At 42.9% G+C, this 16,344-nt stretch overlaps 1 protein-coding gene across 9 annotated transcripts in view; it reads right to left on the reverse strand.

Annotated features, from left to right (window-relative positions):
- The window catches only part of ep400 (E1A binding protein p400), a 122,161-nt gene that overhangs the window by 61,351 nt on the left and 44,466 nt on the right, over positions 1–16,344 (reverse strand). For 8 of the 9 annotated variants that reach the window (XM_060931259.1, XM_060931258.1, XM_060931255.1 and 5 more), the window contains 7 exons: positions 14,778–14,968; positions 13,695–13,883; positions 6,897–7,061; positions 4,886–5,038; positions 4,692–4,780; positions 4,195–4,493; positions 3,900–4,102 (listed from right to left, as the gene is read on the reverse strand). In XM_060931259.1, coding sequence (XP_060787242.1) covers positions 3,900–4,102; positions 4,195–4,493; positions 4,692–4,780; positions 4,886–5,038; positions 6,897–7,061; positions 13,695–13,883; positions 14,778–14,968 — 1,289 coding nt within the window. The remainder of the gene's footprint in view (positions 1–3,899; positions 4,103–4,194; positions 4,494–4,691; positions 4,781–4,885; positions 5,039–6,896; positions 7,062–13,694; positions 13,884–14,777; positions 14,969–16,344) is intronic. The other variant, XM_060931263.1, reaches the window with a different exon arrangement.

A 16,344-nucleotide genomic window follows, 5' to 3' on the forward strand; every position in this document is an offset into this window, starting at 1 on the left:
CTAATTATGCATGAGGCTTTGAACGGGAAGTCTGCCATGTTGGAGGACAGACACAAACTCACGTGGCGCACATTTACTATAGAAGATATGCTCAAGAGGTTGCTACGCTCAAGAATTCCGTTTGTTTCTTCGCTATGCCGACTCTTTGCGCTGTAACTGGATGCAGGCACAACTCTATTCGAGACAAGGGGACTTATAAGCTCTTTAGAATTCCAGCAATTATAAATAATCAAGGAGAAAAAAAAAAAAAAAAAAAAGAGAATTGTTCCCAGAGCGTAGACACCAATGGCTGTCCAACATAAACCACGACACAAGTCTGCAGTGAACATTTTATCAAGGGCAAGTGCTATGAACTAGTTATCCATAAAAGATGACAATATATCAGAAATATTGGATCGTTTAATAGCCTGGTCATGCAGAAACTCGCCGCTGTCAAATCTGACAAAGCCGTGATCATCGAGTGTGTGAACCGACAATCAAAGGCTTCTACGATTATTTCATTTTAAAAAGAGCTGTATATAATTTTCGATGACGCGGCTTTTATTTTGCTTTTTCTTTCCATTAGGGAAAGAAACCAGCTGATCTCTACGATTTTACAGATCCAGACTGGGCTCCAACACCAAATATGGGTCAGAAATGACTACAAGCTTATAAATGTAACTCCTCTTTACCTTCCAGTCTGTACTCTTTCCACTGTACATATACATGCATATTGTATACCCTCCAACATGGCGGCGGTCAATGACGCGAGCGGTTTTGGTCACGTGGTTGCAAATGAAGAATAGGTTACATTGCAGGTGTAAATTTGCCCTGGCTCACATGTCGATCTGTCCATCTGCCCTCACCAGAGAACCACCAATGCTGTAACTACGGCCTATGCTACTTGTTTTGAACCCTGATTAATTAGCGTCCATGTTTCACAGACAAAAATTGAACCGTAGTCTGAATCGCACTGATTTATTTCTAGCAATCGTGCAAAATAAGGTTTGCCGCAAAGCCAATATGCAGCTCTCCTGCTTACTATAGAACGAGAGTAAAAAACGAAGCTAACATGAATTGAATATTTTTTTTGTATGTATAATGTCAGGACAGAACACCACGGCTCATAGGCAAAAACGTCAGGGCGCAAACTTGATGTCCGACATTGAAAACTTTAAATCACGTTCTTTTGTTTCTCTCAGTCCGCATTAATGCGCTAGCTAACATTTATATTATGTTAGCTACCATATTTTAACTGAATCAGTCAGGTTTCCAAGCAACCAAGAAATGGGACTGGGCAGCACACTGGAGCTCTCACTTCTCACCAAATATGAGTAACTTAAGCCTAGGTCACAACCGGACGTACGATTTTTTGGCCGTGCGATTTTTGGCGTTTCCCAAATCGCTGCGGTTTTTTTGTTCGTGGAGAAAGACGCACGTTGGCCGTAAGTTTGTCTTGCAACCTGAAAAAAACGTAAGCGCCCGTAGAGTTTGTTTGACATGACAAAGAACCTCTGCAGCCGGTCTATGGCTCGAAAATCAGCACGTCACACGTGCGCCCTCCGTGCGTTTCTTGCACGTAGACCGGCCGTAGGAGCACGTATGGCTGGTTGTGACCGAGGCTTTAGAGATGAAAGCGGAGCAAAGAAAAAAATCCTGAACTTTTGAAAGTCAAACTAAGATGGCGGGGGAACAACGTCCCCTGAAAAAAATTTTCATAACATAACACGCAAAACCCTGCATTCTAGTGCATTTTAGTACTTATTTTCACTAAAACAAGTTAGAACTTTTAAGCCTTTTTCTTTCATGTACATTAATGATTAACATGTCAAAAATATCAAATTTAATTCCCTGAGTAATTTTCAGGAGTGCACTTAGAAAACGCGGTGATTTTCCTGCTACACAGTTCATTACTTTGGAAAAAAATATCAGACAGTTAAAGGTAAACTCAGCAAAATCCCAAAACAGTGCTGTTAAACAGTAAAGTAAAGGTCTCTTAGAGTTTCTAAAGCTTTCAGGTTTCAATGTTGGGGACACTGAGCCTCGTTTATCAATCTTTTAGTAGAGTTGTGCGTTTACAGAAGCTAAAGTGAACTAAACATTTCCAATTCAGATTTATGCGAGTTGAAGCCAATTGTTTACATTAGTTCGTATTGTCTGTAAATTTAAACACACCAATGAAGACCAAATTTCTCATGTAAATCAGGGGCGTAGCGAGGATTTTTCAGGGGTGTGTGTGTGTGTGTGTGTGTGTGTGTCACACACTGACTGGCAGCCTGAGTACATTATGTAACAAAAAATAAATTACCGTACCATTGCTAGTTTTAGGCAGCTTAGAAACCGGGTCTTCCATTATTGCTGTTTCTTCCACGTTTTCTTGATGTTGTGTTCCAGAAACGGCGCTAAAACTTCGCTTCGAAGCCGCAAAACGCAACTTTGATGGAAAAAAAAAAAATCGCTTACCTCTCTTCACGTCGAAAGAAGGAAAAAAGTTTTGTTTGTTTTGACACGGCGAATTATTAACACAAGAGGAAATACTCGTAATTCGCAACTAAAAAGACTGCAGCTACACTGGCAGCTTGAACACGCTTTCTAGTGCGATTGTGTTGCGCTTGGGCAGAACGGTGTCAGTCTTGCGCGCCTTAGCTCATGCACCTGAAGGCGCGCCTTGGGCTGCGCGCGCGCCTAACGAGCTCCGGCATGCGCGCCGTTAACAAAGAACACCTGTCTTTAATCAATGAACTATGTTTGGGCTATTTAAGGACTGCGCCCATGCGAGGACGATGCGAAGTATTACACCGCATCTAGGAACACGAAAAATAAATTTCTCTATTTGGAAAACCGGAGATTTTTGTCAAATATCCGGATTTCCAGTAGCCTAGTAAACTAGACCCACCTGCCTAGCGGCCAAAAATATTTTTGCCTACGAGTGGGTCTAGCCTCGCACCATATCAACAAAACACCCCGGGGATCAAATCGTGCCCGCCAATCACAACGCAAGGTTTTTGTTTGGATTCTTTGGGCGGGCTTTTGCAGGAGTGACGACAAGGCTGCGCGACGCTGGAGAAAGCACAACAGGAAAGATGGCTACGGCTAGTGAACAGCGCGCGTTTGACTCCGCTTTGGAATCAGTTTTAGAAGAATTAGACTTGGAGTTTTCGTTGAAACATGAGCAGGAAGAGGCTCTCCGCTCATTCCTTTTCAAGAAGGACGTTTTCGCTGTTTTGCCGACCGGCTATGGCAAAAGTCTGATCTACCAGCTGGCTCCGCTCGTAGCCAAAAGGATGGGGCTAGTTTGTGCAGTACGAAGAATTAATAAACAGCTTTGAAACATGACTTTTTGATTGTTTCTTATTTTCCCGTTATTTTAAATTTAAGGGAAATTATTTCACCAAACGCCACTAAATAAAAACTCTCAAAAACAGTTTAAACAAACCCTTGAAAAACACTTGAAAAAAAAAATAAGTGTGTATGTTAAGTATGTGGTACAGACTCCAAACTTGTGGTCATTATCTCCAAACTTCTTAATATCTAGAACCTGTTTATTAATTAATACGCATTTTGAAAAATTATTTATTTCAAGGCCTCCCCCACTGCTTTCTGTCGCTCTGACTACGTCACAGTCGCGCTGATTGGTCAGAGCGTTGGCCTATACGCACAGAGACAGTTTGAAAGACAGCGGGTTGTTCCTCCCACACCCTTCGGAAACGTCTATGAGCGAGGCCAGACTAAATATTCACATTTCGTCTGGCTTGCCAGGCTAGATTTCCGGGTAAATCCGGAAGACTTTCATCTATAGCAACTTGCCAATTTCTGGGAAATGTCAACATCTTTAATATTTCTTGCACTTTCTATAAAGGATAAATTAGGATCTGAAGTTTCCTGCGTTAAGAGTGCTGCAACGTGAAACGAAGTCCAACCTGAGTCCATTTCCAGCAGATGTTTATCAGGGAGCTCAAACACAGCTGGGCAGGCCAGAGTGCGGATCTCGGAGTTATAGGGGGTGGAGACTTCTCGAAGTTGACGCAGGAACATCTTCTGCTTCAGACTGTATGGTGGTGGTGGGTTGGCCGCATAAAGCTGAGGGGGCGGAGCTACAGTGGCAGGCAGAATACAAGACAGCCTGCAAGGAGCAAGAGAATCACAAAACTTGAAATCACATTCTTCGCATGACTTCTGTGCGACTATGCAGTATGACCAAAAAAACAACCAAACCTTTTGACGAGGCTGTGCTTTTCCTGCAGTCTGTCTGAATGGGAACGAAGAGCCGATCGAAGCGAGTCTGTTGTGTAAACGCTATTCTGCTGGGTCTTCAGGCAGGCGTCTCTGCCCACCCAGGCCCAGCGCGAGTGCTCGGGAGCAGGCAGAGGAGGAGGAGTGCGTCCCTTGGTCACGGAGCAGGCCTCAAGAAGGTCAGTCCCATACAGGACAGTGCGCTGAACACGCCGCTCGTTAACGTTGAACAGACGAGTGAGACGCTCCTTCAGCTGCCTGCTCCTCTCCTCACTCGACTCCTGATGTGAGAAAGCAGCCAAATTAAGGAGGTACACACAGCGAAGCACACCACAGACTGAGCGTTTGAACTGACGTACAACAGGATTAACAAAAGACCTGCTTGTTTATTGGTGGTCAGTGAATTTCTGGATCATGTATGAACCAGGCTGAAGAACATGTATAGATAATTAAAAAAAAACAGCCTTGCTCTGACTCACTTGTGGTACAGCGTTGCTGGAGGGTTTTGTGTTGCTTCCTGCGTCAGCTGTGGTAGACGTTACAGCCGTAGCACTGGCAGCCACACCGGCTGATTTACAGAAATTTTAAAAAATGTTAGAAAATGTAGTCTTTCTTGTAAAAAAAAAAAAAAAACCTCAAACACTCGGCTACTGATGTAAGTGAGGATCCTCACCCTGCGGAGGTGTCGGGGTGGCTGGAGGGAGGGCTGCCTGAGGGCCTGTGGAGTTTTGAACAGGAACCGGCTGGGGCATCGGCTGCATCACCAAGGAGCCCGACGGCCTGAGGATCGGCTGCCCCGGGGTGGACACTATCTGTAGAATGTTACCTACAGGACGAGGAAAAGCAAGAGGGAATAAACTAAATACTTAGGAAGAAGTCATGCGATGACATACTGCAAGGTGTACCAGGGACAACGGGAAAATGAAGGAATAAGAAGGTGAATTTCAAGGCAAACCCTGGACTCTGAACTGGTGGTGACCCAAAAAACAAACAAACAGTCTTTAGACCGAATATAAATGCAAAAATGAGCTTTTGTTAAGACTAAAAATCAATCCAAAATATAAATAAAATACCAATCTTTTTTGACACCAAAACATTGCCATTAGACTCAATAGAGATCTTGGATGTGACGTCACAGCCGATCCAGATTGTAACAGACGCCATCTTGTCGGTCAAACGCCATATTTCCGCCTTCTACTTCATTCTGGTTCTGCTTCTACCTTTTCTTCTGGAAAACCCTACTATATACAATTCTACTACAACGGCTGCGGCTACAAGCTCTCCCTACCTGTGCACGTTTTTTTATGTTTTTTGTGTGTATTTTTGCGTGTTGTTCGTCTGTACTGGACTTCAATATCCACTACAACCGTATAGACTTACTGGACATTGGTTTCCAGTAGAAAATGACGGTTTGTAGCGATTTCCATCGCATGCACAAGATTCCAGACGAGATAGCGAGACCAGCGGGGTCTCCGTGGATTGTTATCGGGTCTGGCAGGCGAAGGAGGCGGCGTCAGGAGAGGAAGCAAAAGCGAGGCTGCAGGCAGAGCCGGCCTGTTGACTAAGCTCAGAAAACAGCTACTCAAACCTCCACTTCTAAGCCTCTACCTCTCCAACGCCAGATCCATGGTAAACAAGACGGACGATTTGGAATTACAGCTGGAATTACCTTATTCTATTCTATAATCAGCTGGTCAGTGCTATACTAGATACTACTGATATATCTAGTGTCAGTACTAGTACTCAATACTTAAGTGACTTACCCATCCAATGAGGATTGTTATTTTCTTGTTTACAAGATGCCACATCTGAGTCGCTGACAAATCCTGAATTTCTGTAAAGATAACTGTCCAGAGATTTATAAGCACGCAGTGCTTCACCACTGAACAGCGAGGGAAAGTTAATGAGGTAATTATACACGTCTGGGTATTCCACCTCTGGCAGTTCAATATCCACTGACACGGTCGTGAAAACTCCGTCCGGTAATCCATAAAGGTCACTAATCCGTAGGTCGTTTATTTTAGACATGTATCTAGTTATCTGTTCATTAGAAAAATGAGCCGTGTAGTCCGCCGGTTGAAATTGATCCAGTTTGTACACGAGTGCAGCGGTATTCAGCCGTGTTTTTTACCGACAAAATGGCGGCTGTGTACTTTCCGGTCACGTGACTGCAAGATCTCTATACAAATGAGACAAAAAAAAAAAAAGTGGCCTTCAGACTGAATAATCACCAAAATTGGCTTTACACTTGGAAAAAGAAAATGGCAAATAGCCTGAAAACAATCCTAACTGCCTTCGACACTGAAATCAGCCTTTTGTGGGATCAAAAAAAAACCTTCCAACAACCCACCAACACATTTGTATCCTCCGTTCAGTTCGCAGTGCACCGTTTCACTTGAATGCCTTGTTTATTATAATAAAAAAAAAAAAAGGTCACATTAGCTCACTATTTTACCAGCCATGTTTATAATATTCTGAGGTTCTCTCTGAGACTGGATACCTATAGCCACTCTCAGTCCATCACAATTTGAAAAATAGTTAAATAAAGCCACTGATTCATTATATAATGGAAATTTGTCGTTATACTGCCTCAGATGGAATGAAAGCAGCAGAGCACTGCGCCTTAATTCCGTGGTGCACTGAACGTGTAGGGAGTAGGAACAGGAACCGCATTGTGACAGTACCTTGGAGCTGGAGAGGCTGTCCTGTGGTAAGCTGACGCAGCTGGCTGGGCGACAGTGTGAACTTATTGCCCTGGAACTGCAGTGTGACCGGGGTCTCGGTCTGCGCTATCCGACTCTGTGCGCCTGTTATTGACGCCAACTGAGCCACTTTCACCACATCTCCACCTTCAGAACAGCACACACACACACACACGGCTTTATAACGTAACTGATAACAGGAAATCATTTTTCATAAATGTCCCACAAGATCAAATGTAACTCTAAGTGTATAAAAAGTATAATGTGCCGCTCTTTAGTAAATGAATTAACTGCTGTAGTATAAAAGAACGTGTTGTTTTAGGACCCTGACTTCTGAACTGGAGAGGAAGTTGGACGGGGCCTACACCTGTATGCTCCGCGCAGCTCTAAACAGGTCCTGGCGTGATCATACCACGAACAAAGAACTCTACGCCAACATCCCACCCCTCAGCCACTCTATCAGACAACAGAGACTGCGTTTCGCCGGGCATTGCTGGCGCACCAAGCAGGAACTGGCTGGTGAAATAGTTTTATGGACACCCTCCCACGGAAAGAGATCGCAGGGCTGTCCCAATAGGACGTACCCAGAGCAAATAGCAGACGACATCGGCTGCCAGATTGCAGACCTCCCCGCCCTAATGAGCGACAAAGAAGAATGGAGAAGACGTGTGTCGAGGCTTAGCCGAGCTAAGTAAGTTAGTTTTAGGAAAATAATCAACTTTGTGCTTCCAAATGGTTTTATTCCTTTGTCCTTGCAATAAAAATGCTAATTTGTCCTAATTAAATACGGGGCGGGGTTTAGTAACTGCTGACATTGTGGGACGCATGTGTGCAATGCAGGCCTGAAAGAAACACAACTTCAGTTAAAGTCTAAATATATATTTAAAAAAAAATTGATTAAGCACATCCTGTGGATATTTCTATAGTGCTTCATTAATTTATTTATTTATCAAATAATGTCCAAAGGTCCAACAAAGACAACTGAACAAGGGTTTTAAAGAAGTTGAGAAAGTGAGGCGGGAAAGAAAAGAAAAAAAAAAAGGGAGGGGAGGCAGCGTGAAGGGAGCCATGCTCACGTGCACTTGTAGCTGGAAGATACTGGAAAAAACAAAAACAAAACGAGTGAACAAATACAAGAAAGGGGGCCAGAGAGGTACAGGATCCTTGAGCTGAGCTGGATAAAGAAAAGGATTAGTTTGTGAACAGAAGAGCCGGTGCTGAAGGGGAGAGGAAAGAGGAAAGGAAATCAAAAAATTAAGTGATTCAACCAATAAGAAACTGTGAGGAGAGAGAGAGAGAGAGAGATCTCATTCATGCAGATGACGTCAGAGACTGGAGACTAAATCTGGGATACTGCAGAGAGGTTCAGCTCAGAATATTTATACGTACAAGAAATAAAAACCAACCTGCGTACTGAGCCAAGATTCATCAGCAGTGTTTTTACAAAAAAAAAAAAGAAGCTATTCCAGAGTATAAAACATTAGCGTTCCTGTCGGAAAGTCGGATGTTGCCAGAAATAAATTATAGTGCAATATTTAAATTTGAAGACTTGTCGTTGATAATAGACCCCTTCGCAGTAAATCATACGTAAGCGGAAATTGCGCGCGCAGCCTGGACCCAAAAAAGACTCAGCGATGCCTAGTTGTTGTGTTGTCGGGTGTCAGAATCGTAGCAGTGATGGGGTTAAAATGTTCAGAATTCCAGCAGGATCTCACCCATTCCAAAAAAAAAAAAAAAATCGCCAACGTCTATGACTACAAGCCATCAAACGTGTAGATTGGGATGAAAGCACTATCAAAAATGCGCGGGTTTGCAGCGCCCACTTCATCACAGGTAAGATCAGGCTATTTATTAAATCTTTCTTTTTATTCTTTCTAGTCTTCGTTTATTGATGTAGCAAAATACTTTGGTAACGTTTGTCTGATTAGCTGGGTCATAGTTACACAATGTAATGAATATTGTTAGCATGTTAACTTAGCTTTGCATGCAATTTTGTTTGTAGGAGAGGTCTCGCTTGACTCAAGCAGTCCAGATTTTGTGCCGTCGTTATTTGTGTATGCCGAAAATCACAATTTTAAAGCAAGGACGGAAAGGTAAAATTGTGTGCCCTCACTCTAAATGCCAACTGCTCTAACCTAGCTCCCGCCCCGTTCAGTTTCATTTCTGCTCTCTGCCTCTCGCGTTTTACGCAGCTCTGATTTCTCTTCGCTGCGCTCTTTACACTATCATTCCTTTCATGCCATTACCTCCTGCAAATTGCTGTTTAGTGTTGGGATTTGCTGTTGTAGCTAAAGCCACATTCCCATCACATCACTGGCATAATTTGATTAAAACAAAATGAATATGAATGTCCCATTGTTAATCAAGTTGTACATGCCCGCACATAACATAATCATATGCGTCTAAAGACTTGTAGGCACGAAGTTTTTCGTGGGTGTACACTGAAGTCTTGTCAATAAGGTACGAGCATATATCTGGCCATTGTATACCAGGGAACTTACTAACATCGTCCGTCCACTCTTTAATTAAAGGGGTACCAAATATAATATATACAGTTGCTGATGTGACAAAGTAACGTATTCTTAAGTATTCTATCAAATTTATATACTAGAAAACAACGAAATATCTTGGTAATTGTAAATATAATAGTCGGTACGCTAAACGGCACAAGAGTCGCCATTTTTAAAAGACCGTGACGTCAGCGCTACCCACTGCACTAGGAGAGAAGCGTGTAATCATGGCGTCGGGCGCATCAAGTGAAAGCGACAGCTCTGTCGAATCGTACGAAGAGATCCTGCAAGACACACTGCAAGCAGGCTATGGCTTAGAAGGGTACCAGTTTGAACCTAGGAGAGGTACTCTCGACTCCGGTGATGAAGTAAGAGAAGAAAGCTCGGAGAAAGCGTCTGCGTGCAGGTGACACGGCGTGGTGCTCGTGCGGAAAACGTAACGTGGAGTTGCTCACGAGTCCAGCAGAATTTATTTGCTGCAATGAGATAGGCGCCACCCGTGGACTTGCGAAATCGTCGCAAGAGGCAGAAACAGGTATTTCACACGTGCTATTCCCAACCTCAATGAGCCAACGCAACTGGGCACATACATACGTCATGAGTGTTACGCAGAGAAAATGAACGTGCATTCTGATCGGATAAAATTAATATCATGGCGGGCTGTTCAAACTGCGGAAATAGTTTGCTCGAGCTACTTTCAAAACACTATAACTTTCCAACCTTAGAACAAAAAAAACTTTTGTAAGTCTTGAATAAGGTTCATCAATGTGTGTTTTATTGTTATATTTACTCTATATATTGCCCTCTGTTCCCCTTTAAATGCGGATCCGGTAGGCGATGTCCACTTGTTAGAGTTAACTTATTTATGTAGCATTCTCGATCTTATAACGACAATTGTTTGGCTTAATCTGACAGCTCATAATGCCGGTCTATGGGCAGCGCCATTGTTTCTGGGTCCAGGCTGCGCGCGCATCCTGGCAACGGTCGGTTTGTTTACAAACATGCGAAGGGGTCTATTGCGTACGCTCCCGAAAATGTTTACTCACTGCTAGAATGATCTTCCATTTAAAAAAAAAAATCTAATAAATTGACTTGACATTACAATTAGATTAATGTATTCCAGATCTGCCAATGAAGAGGGAGGAGGTTTTAAAAATCAAATCACGTTCTAATTATTACTGGGCTATAATTAAAATCTTTCATCAAAGATTAGATTTGACCCTTTTAATATTAATCGTTTCCTGGTCAAATGCTTTAGCCTTTTCCCACCCATTTACGAACGACAACTGAAAACACTTTTTTTTTTTTTTAAACCCAAAATATTTTGGTGCATCTCTGATCAATACAGTTTACAGACACTAACTATATACTTGTTTAACGTTAAAAGTTGACAAAAAGCAAGGGTGCCACTCCAGCAGCACACTTGAAGCAAAAAATCAAGATGTGAGAGCACCGTTTAAAGTAAATTCCGGAGCAAGATCAATGTAATTCTCTTATTTTATATTAAACTTTGGTCAAATATCTGTAACATTCTGCATTCTCTGCAATTTTTTTACCTTGCGCAGTACCAGAAAAATTCAGTTGAAATCGAGCCATTTGAGGCGAATTGTTCCGCCTCTGAAAAAACTTGGCGTTTGGATTTCCCGGCAAACATTGATTTTCGTGGGGGCGTCGTGGCTCAGGTGGTTAAGGCGCCATACCATGAATGTGGGCGACCCGGGTTCGATTCCGGCCCGAGGTCATTTCCCGATCCCTTCCCATCTCTCTCTCTCCCGCTCATTTCCTGTCTCTACACTGTCCTATCCAATAAAGGTGCAAAAAGCCCAAAAAAATATCTTTAAAAAAAAAACAAAAAAAAAAAAACATTGATTTTCGTGACGTCGCGTGCGGGACGCCTCCTTCTGAATCCTACGTCAGCGCTGGTTTGTTTATGAGAAAACGACCTGGTGGTTTTCTGCAAATTTCTTCAACGTTATCGCGTAATTATTAAAATGGTTAACAGATGTATCGTAGGAGGGTGTCGCAACACCAATCTTGATGGGATTAGTACTCATCGTTTTCCAAAAGACCGGACAATGAGAGAGAAATGGGAGCGCTTGGCCTACACAGGCTGTGCACTGAAACTGTACAAAGCTCTCGCAGACATGTTTTGTTATTTAATTTTTACCTCCGCTAAGGACGTTATGTTTTCGGTAGCGTTGGTTTGTCTGTTAGCAACATTACGGAAAAAGTAATGAACGGATTGCTCTGAAATTTTTTCCAGAGGTCTGACTGGGCACAAGTAACAATCCATTAAATTTTGGCGGTGATCCGGATCACCTTCTGGATCCCGGATTTTTTAAAGTATTAATTTTTTCCCCATTGAAATGAATGGGCGCGCGATGCAAAAAACAGATTTTTCCTTCTGTAGGCCAAACCGTAAGGTGTAAAGTCATGAAACGTGGTACACTGATAGAGGAGTGGACCCTGATTGATTTCATCAAGTTTCATGTTGGTACGTCTCACGCTATAGCGCCACCAACTGATCACAGTCTTACATGCACGTAACTTTTGATCCGTATGTCCGATTTTCATAAGTCTGGTGCCGTTGGAATCCTTGGAGCTAGACGATTCCAACGCACCCTATGACGTCATTATCCGCCTAATTAGATTTTCCGCCATTTTGACTTTAGTCCAAAGTGAAGGTAGAGTGACCCTGGCCACGTGTTTTGTCCGATCATCACGAAACTTGGCACACATGATCTGCAGTCCATGCCTAATGAATGAAATTCGTTTCGCTCTCATACGTCGAAGCGTTCGCCCGTGGCAGCCAATCAAAATCGATGGCGAAGCCACCAAACAGGAAGTGAGCTCATATCACGGAAATGCTTGGACATATCAAGACCATATTTAGTGGCATGGCTTTGGACACCATCCAAACTACCCTCATCAAATATGGTGTCATTTGGCCACTGGGGTACGTCACAATTAGCAAAAACTTATTTTGGCTCATATCTCAGAAACGCTTTGACGTATCAAGACCATATTTGTTGAAATGACTTTCGGCACCAGTTCATGTACCCTCATCGAATTTGGTGTCATTTGGCCACTAGAGGGCGCCACAACGAGCAAAAACGTGTTTTGGGTCATATCTCTTTATGGATTTAGAATTATATCTACATTTTCATGTTAGTGATGCTCTGGGATGTCCCTGTAAAGAACCTTGCCAGCCTGTCATCTCCGTATGAGAATCCGCCTTGTGTCTTGGCCAAACTTTCGCATGTTGACACAAAACTTGTGTGGGGTCACCATGCCGGGTCGCCATGGCAGCGCACCTGAGCAAGCACACTTTCGCATTTTCTCCGGAAATGCATTCTAGTTATTATTATTACCTCCGCCAAGGACGTTATGTTTTCGGTAGCGTTGGTTTGTTTGTCTGTTAGCAACATTACGGAAAAAAAGTTATGAACGGCTTGCCTCTGAAATGTTTTCCAGAGGTGTGACTGGGCACAAGTAACAATCCATTAAATTTTGGCGGTGATCCGGATCACCTTCTGGATCCCGGATTTTTTTTAAAGGACTCTTGGCGGAGGTCCGCGCTCTCCGAGTGCTTTTCTAGTTTGTTTGTTGGTTTGCCTGTTAGCAACATTATGGAAAAAGTAATGAACGGATTGCTCTGAAATTTTTTTCCAGAGGTGTGACTGGGCACAAGTAACAATCTATTAAATTTTGGCGGTGATCCGGATCACCGTCTGGATCCTGGAATTTTTTAAAGGATTCTTGGCGGAGGGCTGCGCTCTGAGTGCTTTTCTAGTTTTCTGCTGTCGACAGATGGCCGTGTGCAAAATTACCCTTCTGGATGAGTGTGTAAAGGGACATACTTTCATATTAAAAAAAACCCGAAATTGGTCCAGAATTTGCACTTTAAAAGATCATGAATGCGAGATGGAAGGAGTGGCTTGCAGTTACTATCTTAGAGCTCAAAACACCTACACAGCTGCCAATCATTTGAGGTTTAACACGTCGTTTAGAGCATCTAAGGCTTTTATTGAGAGGAAAAAAAAAAAAGGGAAGACTTTTTGAGTGATGACCCTGATCAGCACTGGCAGGTCGGCACATTGTGATTTAGATGGTAGAAAAATACATTAAACGTTTACACAGGACTATTTAATCTCCAGCATCCCACACTGTAGCCTCACAAATTTGATTTTTTTTGTAGCTCTTCCCCCTTGTGCTTGAGCAGATGATTCTGTGACTGAAAAGACAGAAGCGAGGTTACATGGCCACTTACTAGGCAAGCGAGCCTGGGCCTGGGAGCTGAGGAGCAGCCTCTGGGGAAGCAGGGGGTGGGTGGATAGAGGCTGAGGGGCAACAGCAGGCCTGGGGGCTACAGTACCCACCCCTGCTACACCTAAAGCCACATGGGTAGAAGTGGCAGTAGGGGGAGCAGCTGCAACAGCAAGTCCTGGTGTGCTGCTGGCTACAGGGTTTAAGGAAGAAGAGAAATAAACAAACAAACAAACAAACAAACAAACAAACAAACAAACAAACAAACAACAGATGGTGCTTCTATAGCTGGAATAAACTGGGAGCAGGAATATGTTTAATGGTACACATAAAAAAGCAGATGTTCAGTTTATTAAATATGAACAACAGGTCCTGTGGAGGAACTTAGTAGGGACGGCTATGGCGACAGGGAGGAAATGACACAAAAAGTTCCGACATTTTAATCAAAACATCATTAATAATTAAAAGACATGGCTAAGTAATTACATTTTATATTTTAACTGAAGAAGAAGTCATCCACACCTACCCAACACAAAGAATATATTTCTCGCAGTGTCTTTTCTTTCCAGCTCTTTCTTAAAAAGACTTTAACGACTACAATGTTAAAGCAGATTCACTCATCACTGTATCCGTCCCTACAGTACCGATCGATTACGCAAGGTCACCCTGCTGCACAGTATTTCATAGACGCGTTATGTGAAAGCAAAAAACAGTCCAGCAGGGTCCAAGTTTAGTTTTGTCCAGAACTATAGGAACAAAACCATATCTTGGCATTGAAATCAGAGTGGAACGCTCGTCTGTGGTCCGGGGACGTCCTGCAAAAATTTCACTACAACTGTGTTAAAATATGAAGGACCATCATCTGCAAACACAAAATACTTTTTTTTTCAGTATACATGCTGGAAAGAAACAAATTCAAAATCAAATGATGATTTATTGTTTTACAAGCAGCATCATCATACTGATGTTTTTAAATGACTGGCCCATATTCAGTCTGCTCTACATCATTCAGATTCAAAAATGAACCGCCGTCTCTTCTGCAGAGTAGGAACTCCCTCAGCACACACTGTTAAAGTAAAGGCCTTACCCTGAGTAGATGAGGTGGTAGTCACTGGTGATTTGCCCCTGGCTAGGGTGTTCTGAGCAACAGCAGTAGGGGTAGAAGTGGTGGTGGGGGTAGCGGTGGTGGTAGCAGTGGAGCGCTGACCTTGTGAAGTGCTGATCAGGGGCACGAGACGCCCTTCTGGTTTCGTCCCGTACTGCACTGGCTGGAACAACCTGAAACACACAAGCACATGGTACATCCAGTCACAATCATGCTGAGGCAAGAAAAAAGTTTCGCTTGAGAGACAGACAGACAGAGCGAGCGAGCGAGAATCAGCAACAGCAACACAAAGAGGAGAGAAACAGAAAGAGAGAGAATCAGCAACACAGAGGAGAGAGACAAAGAAAGAAAGAAAGAAAGAAAGAAAGAAAGAAAGAAAGAAAGAAAATCAGCAACAGCAACACAAAGAGGAGAGAGACAGAAAGAAAAAGAAAATCAGCAACAGCAACAGAGACGGAGAGAGAGAGAGAATCAGCAACAGCAACACAAAGAGGAGAGAGACAAAGAAAGAAAGTCAGCAACAGCAACACAAAGAGGAGAAAGAAAGAAAGAAAGAAAGAAAGAAAGAAAGAAAGAAAGAAAGAAAGAAAGAAAGAAAGAAAGAAAGAATCAGCAACACAAAGAGGAGAAAGAAAGAAAGAAAGAAAGAAAGAAAGAAAGAAAGAAAGAAAGAAAGAAAGAAAGAAAGAAAGAAAGAAAGAAAGAAAGAAAGAAAGAAAGAAAGAAAGAAAGAAAGAAAGAAAGATCAGCAACAGCAACACAGAGGACAAAGAAAGAAAGAAGAAAGTCAGCAACACAAAGAGGAGAAAGAAAGAAAGAAAGAAAGAAAGAAAGAAAGAAAATCAGCAACAGCAACACAAAGAGGAGAAAGAAAGAAAGAAAGAAAGAAAGAAAGAAAGAAAGAAAGAATCAGTAACAGCAACAAATGCCGCTTTTCCACTACAAACGCGGCTGAGCCGTGCCGTGCTGAGTCGAGCTGAGCGGGGCTGTTGGAGTTGCATTTCGACTACAACCGCGCTGAACCGTGCTGGCTGGAAGTGGGTGGACACATTGGGTGGAGTTAGCGAAAGTGGGTGGACGTCACGTGATGTCGTTAAGCAGCGCAAACAGTGACATCAGTGACAGTGGCGGAACAAGTCAGAGCCGGGCCGGGGGCGGGGCAAATGACCGGGCCCTTTATTAAAGCTTATCATAACATCATTTTAGGCTACAAAATGTCCGCAACTGCGGTGTTTACCAATTTCAACACTACCGGGTGCAACTATGTTATTTAGTACATCAAGTCCTTCAAACGAACATGTAACTCAGAAACAAAAAACATTAGGATACTGTACATGGCTCATAATAAAACATCAATAGCCTATACTGCGCACATTATTTGAAGGGCATACGAATGAGCGCTCAGAGGTTGCAACAGTGACAGGAAGAGTCAGAAATAAAAGGAGGGCGGTGCAAACCTCACTGAATGCACTGTGTTTACCAATTTCAACACTACGGGGTGCAACTATGTTATTCTGTACATTAAGTCCTTCAAACGAACATGTAACTC

The sequence above is a fragment of the Neoarius graeffei genome, chromosome 10 (assembly GCF_027579695.1).
Source record: "Neoarius graeffei isolate fNeoGra1 chromosome 10, fNeoGra1.pri, whole genome shotgun sequence".
Taxonomy (NCBI): domain Eukaryota; kingdom Metazoa; phylum Chordata; class Actinopteri; order Siluriformes; family Ariidae; genus Neoarius; species Neoarius graeffei.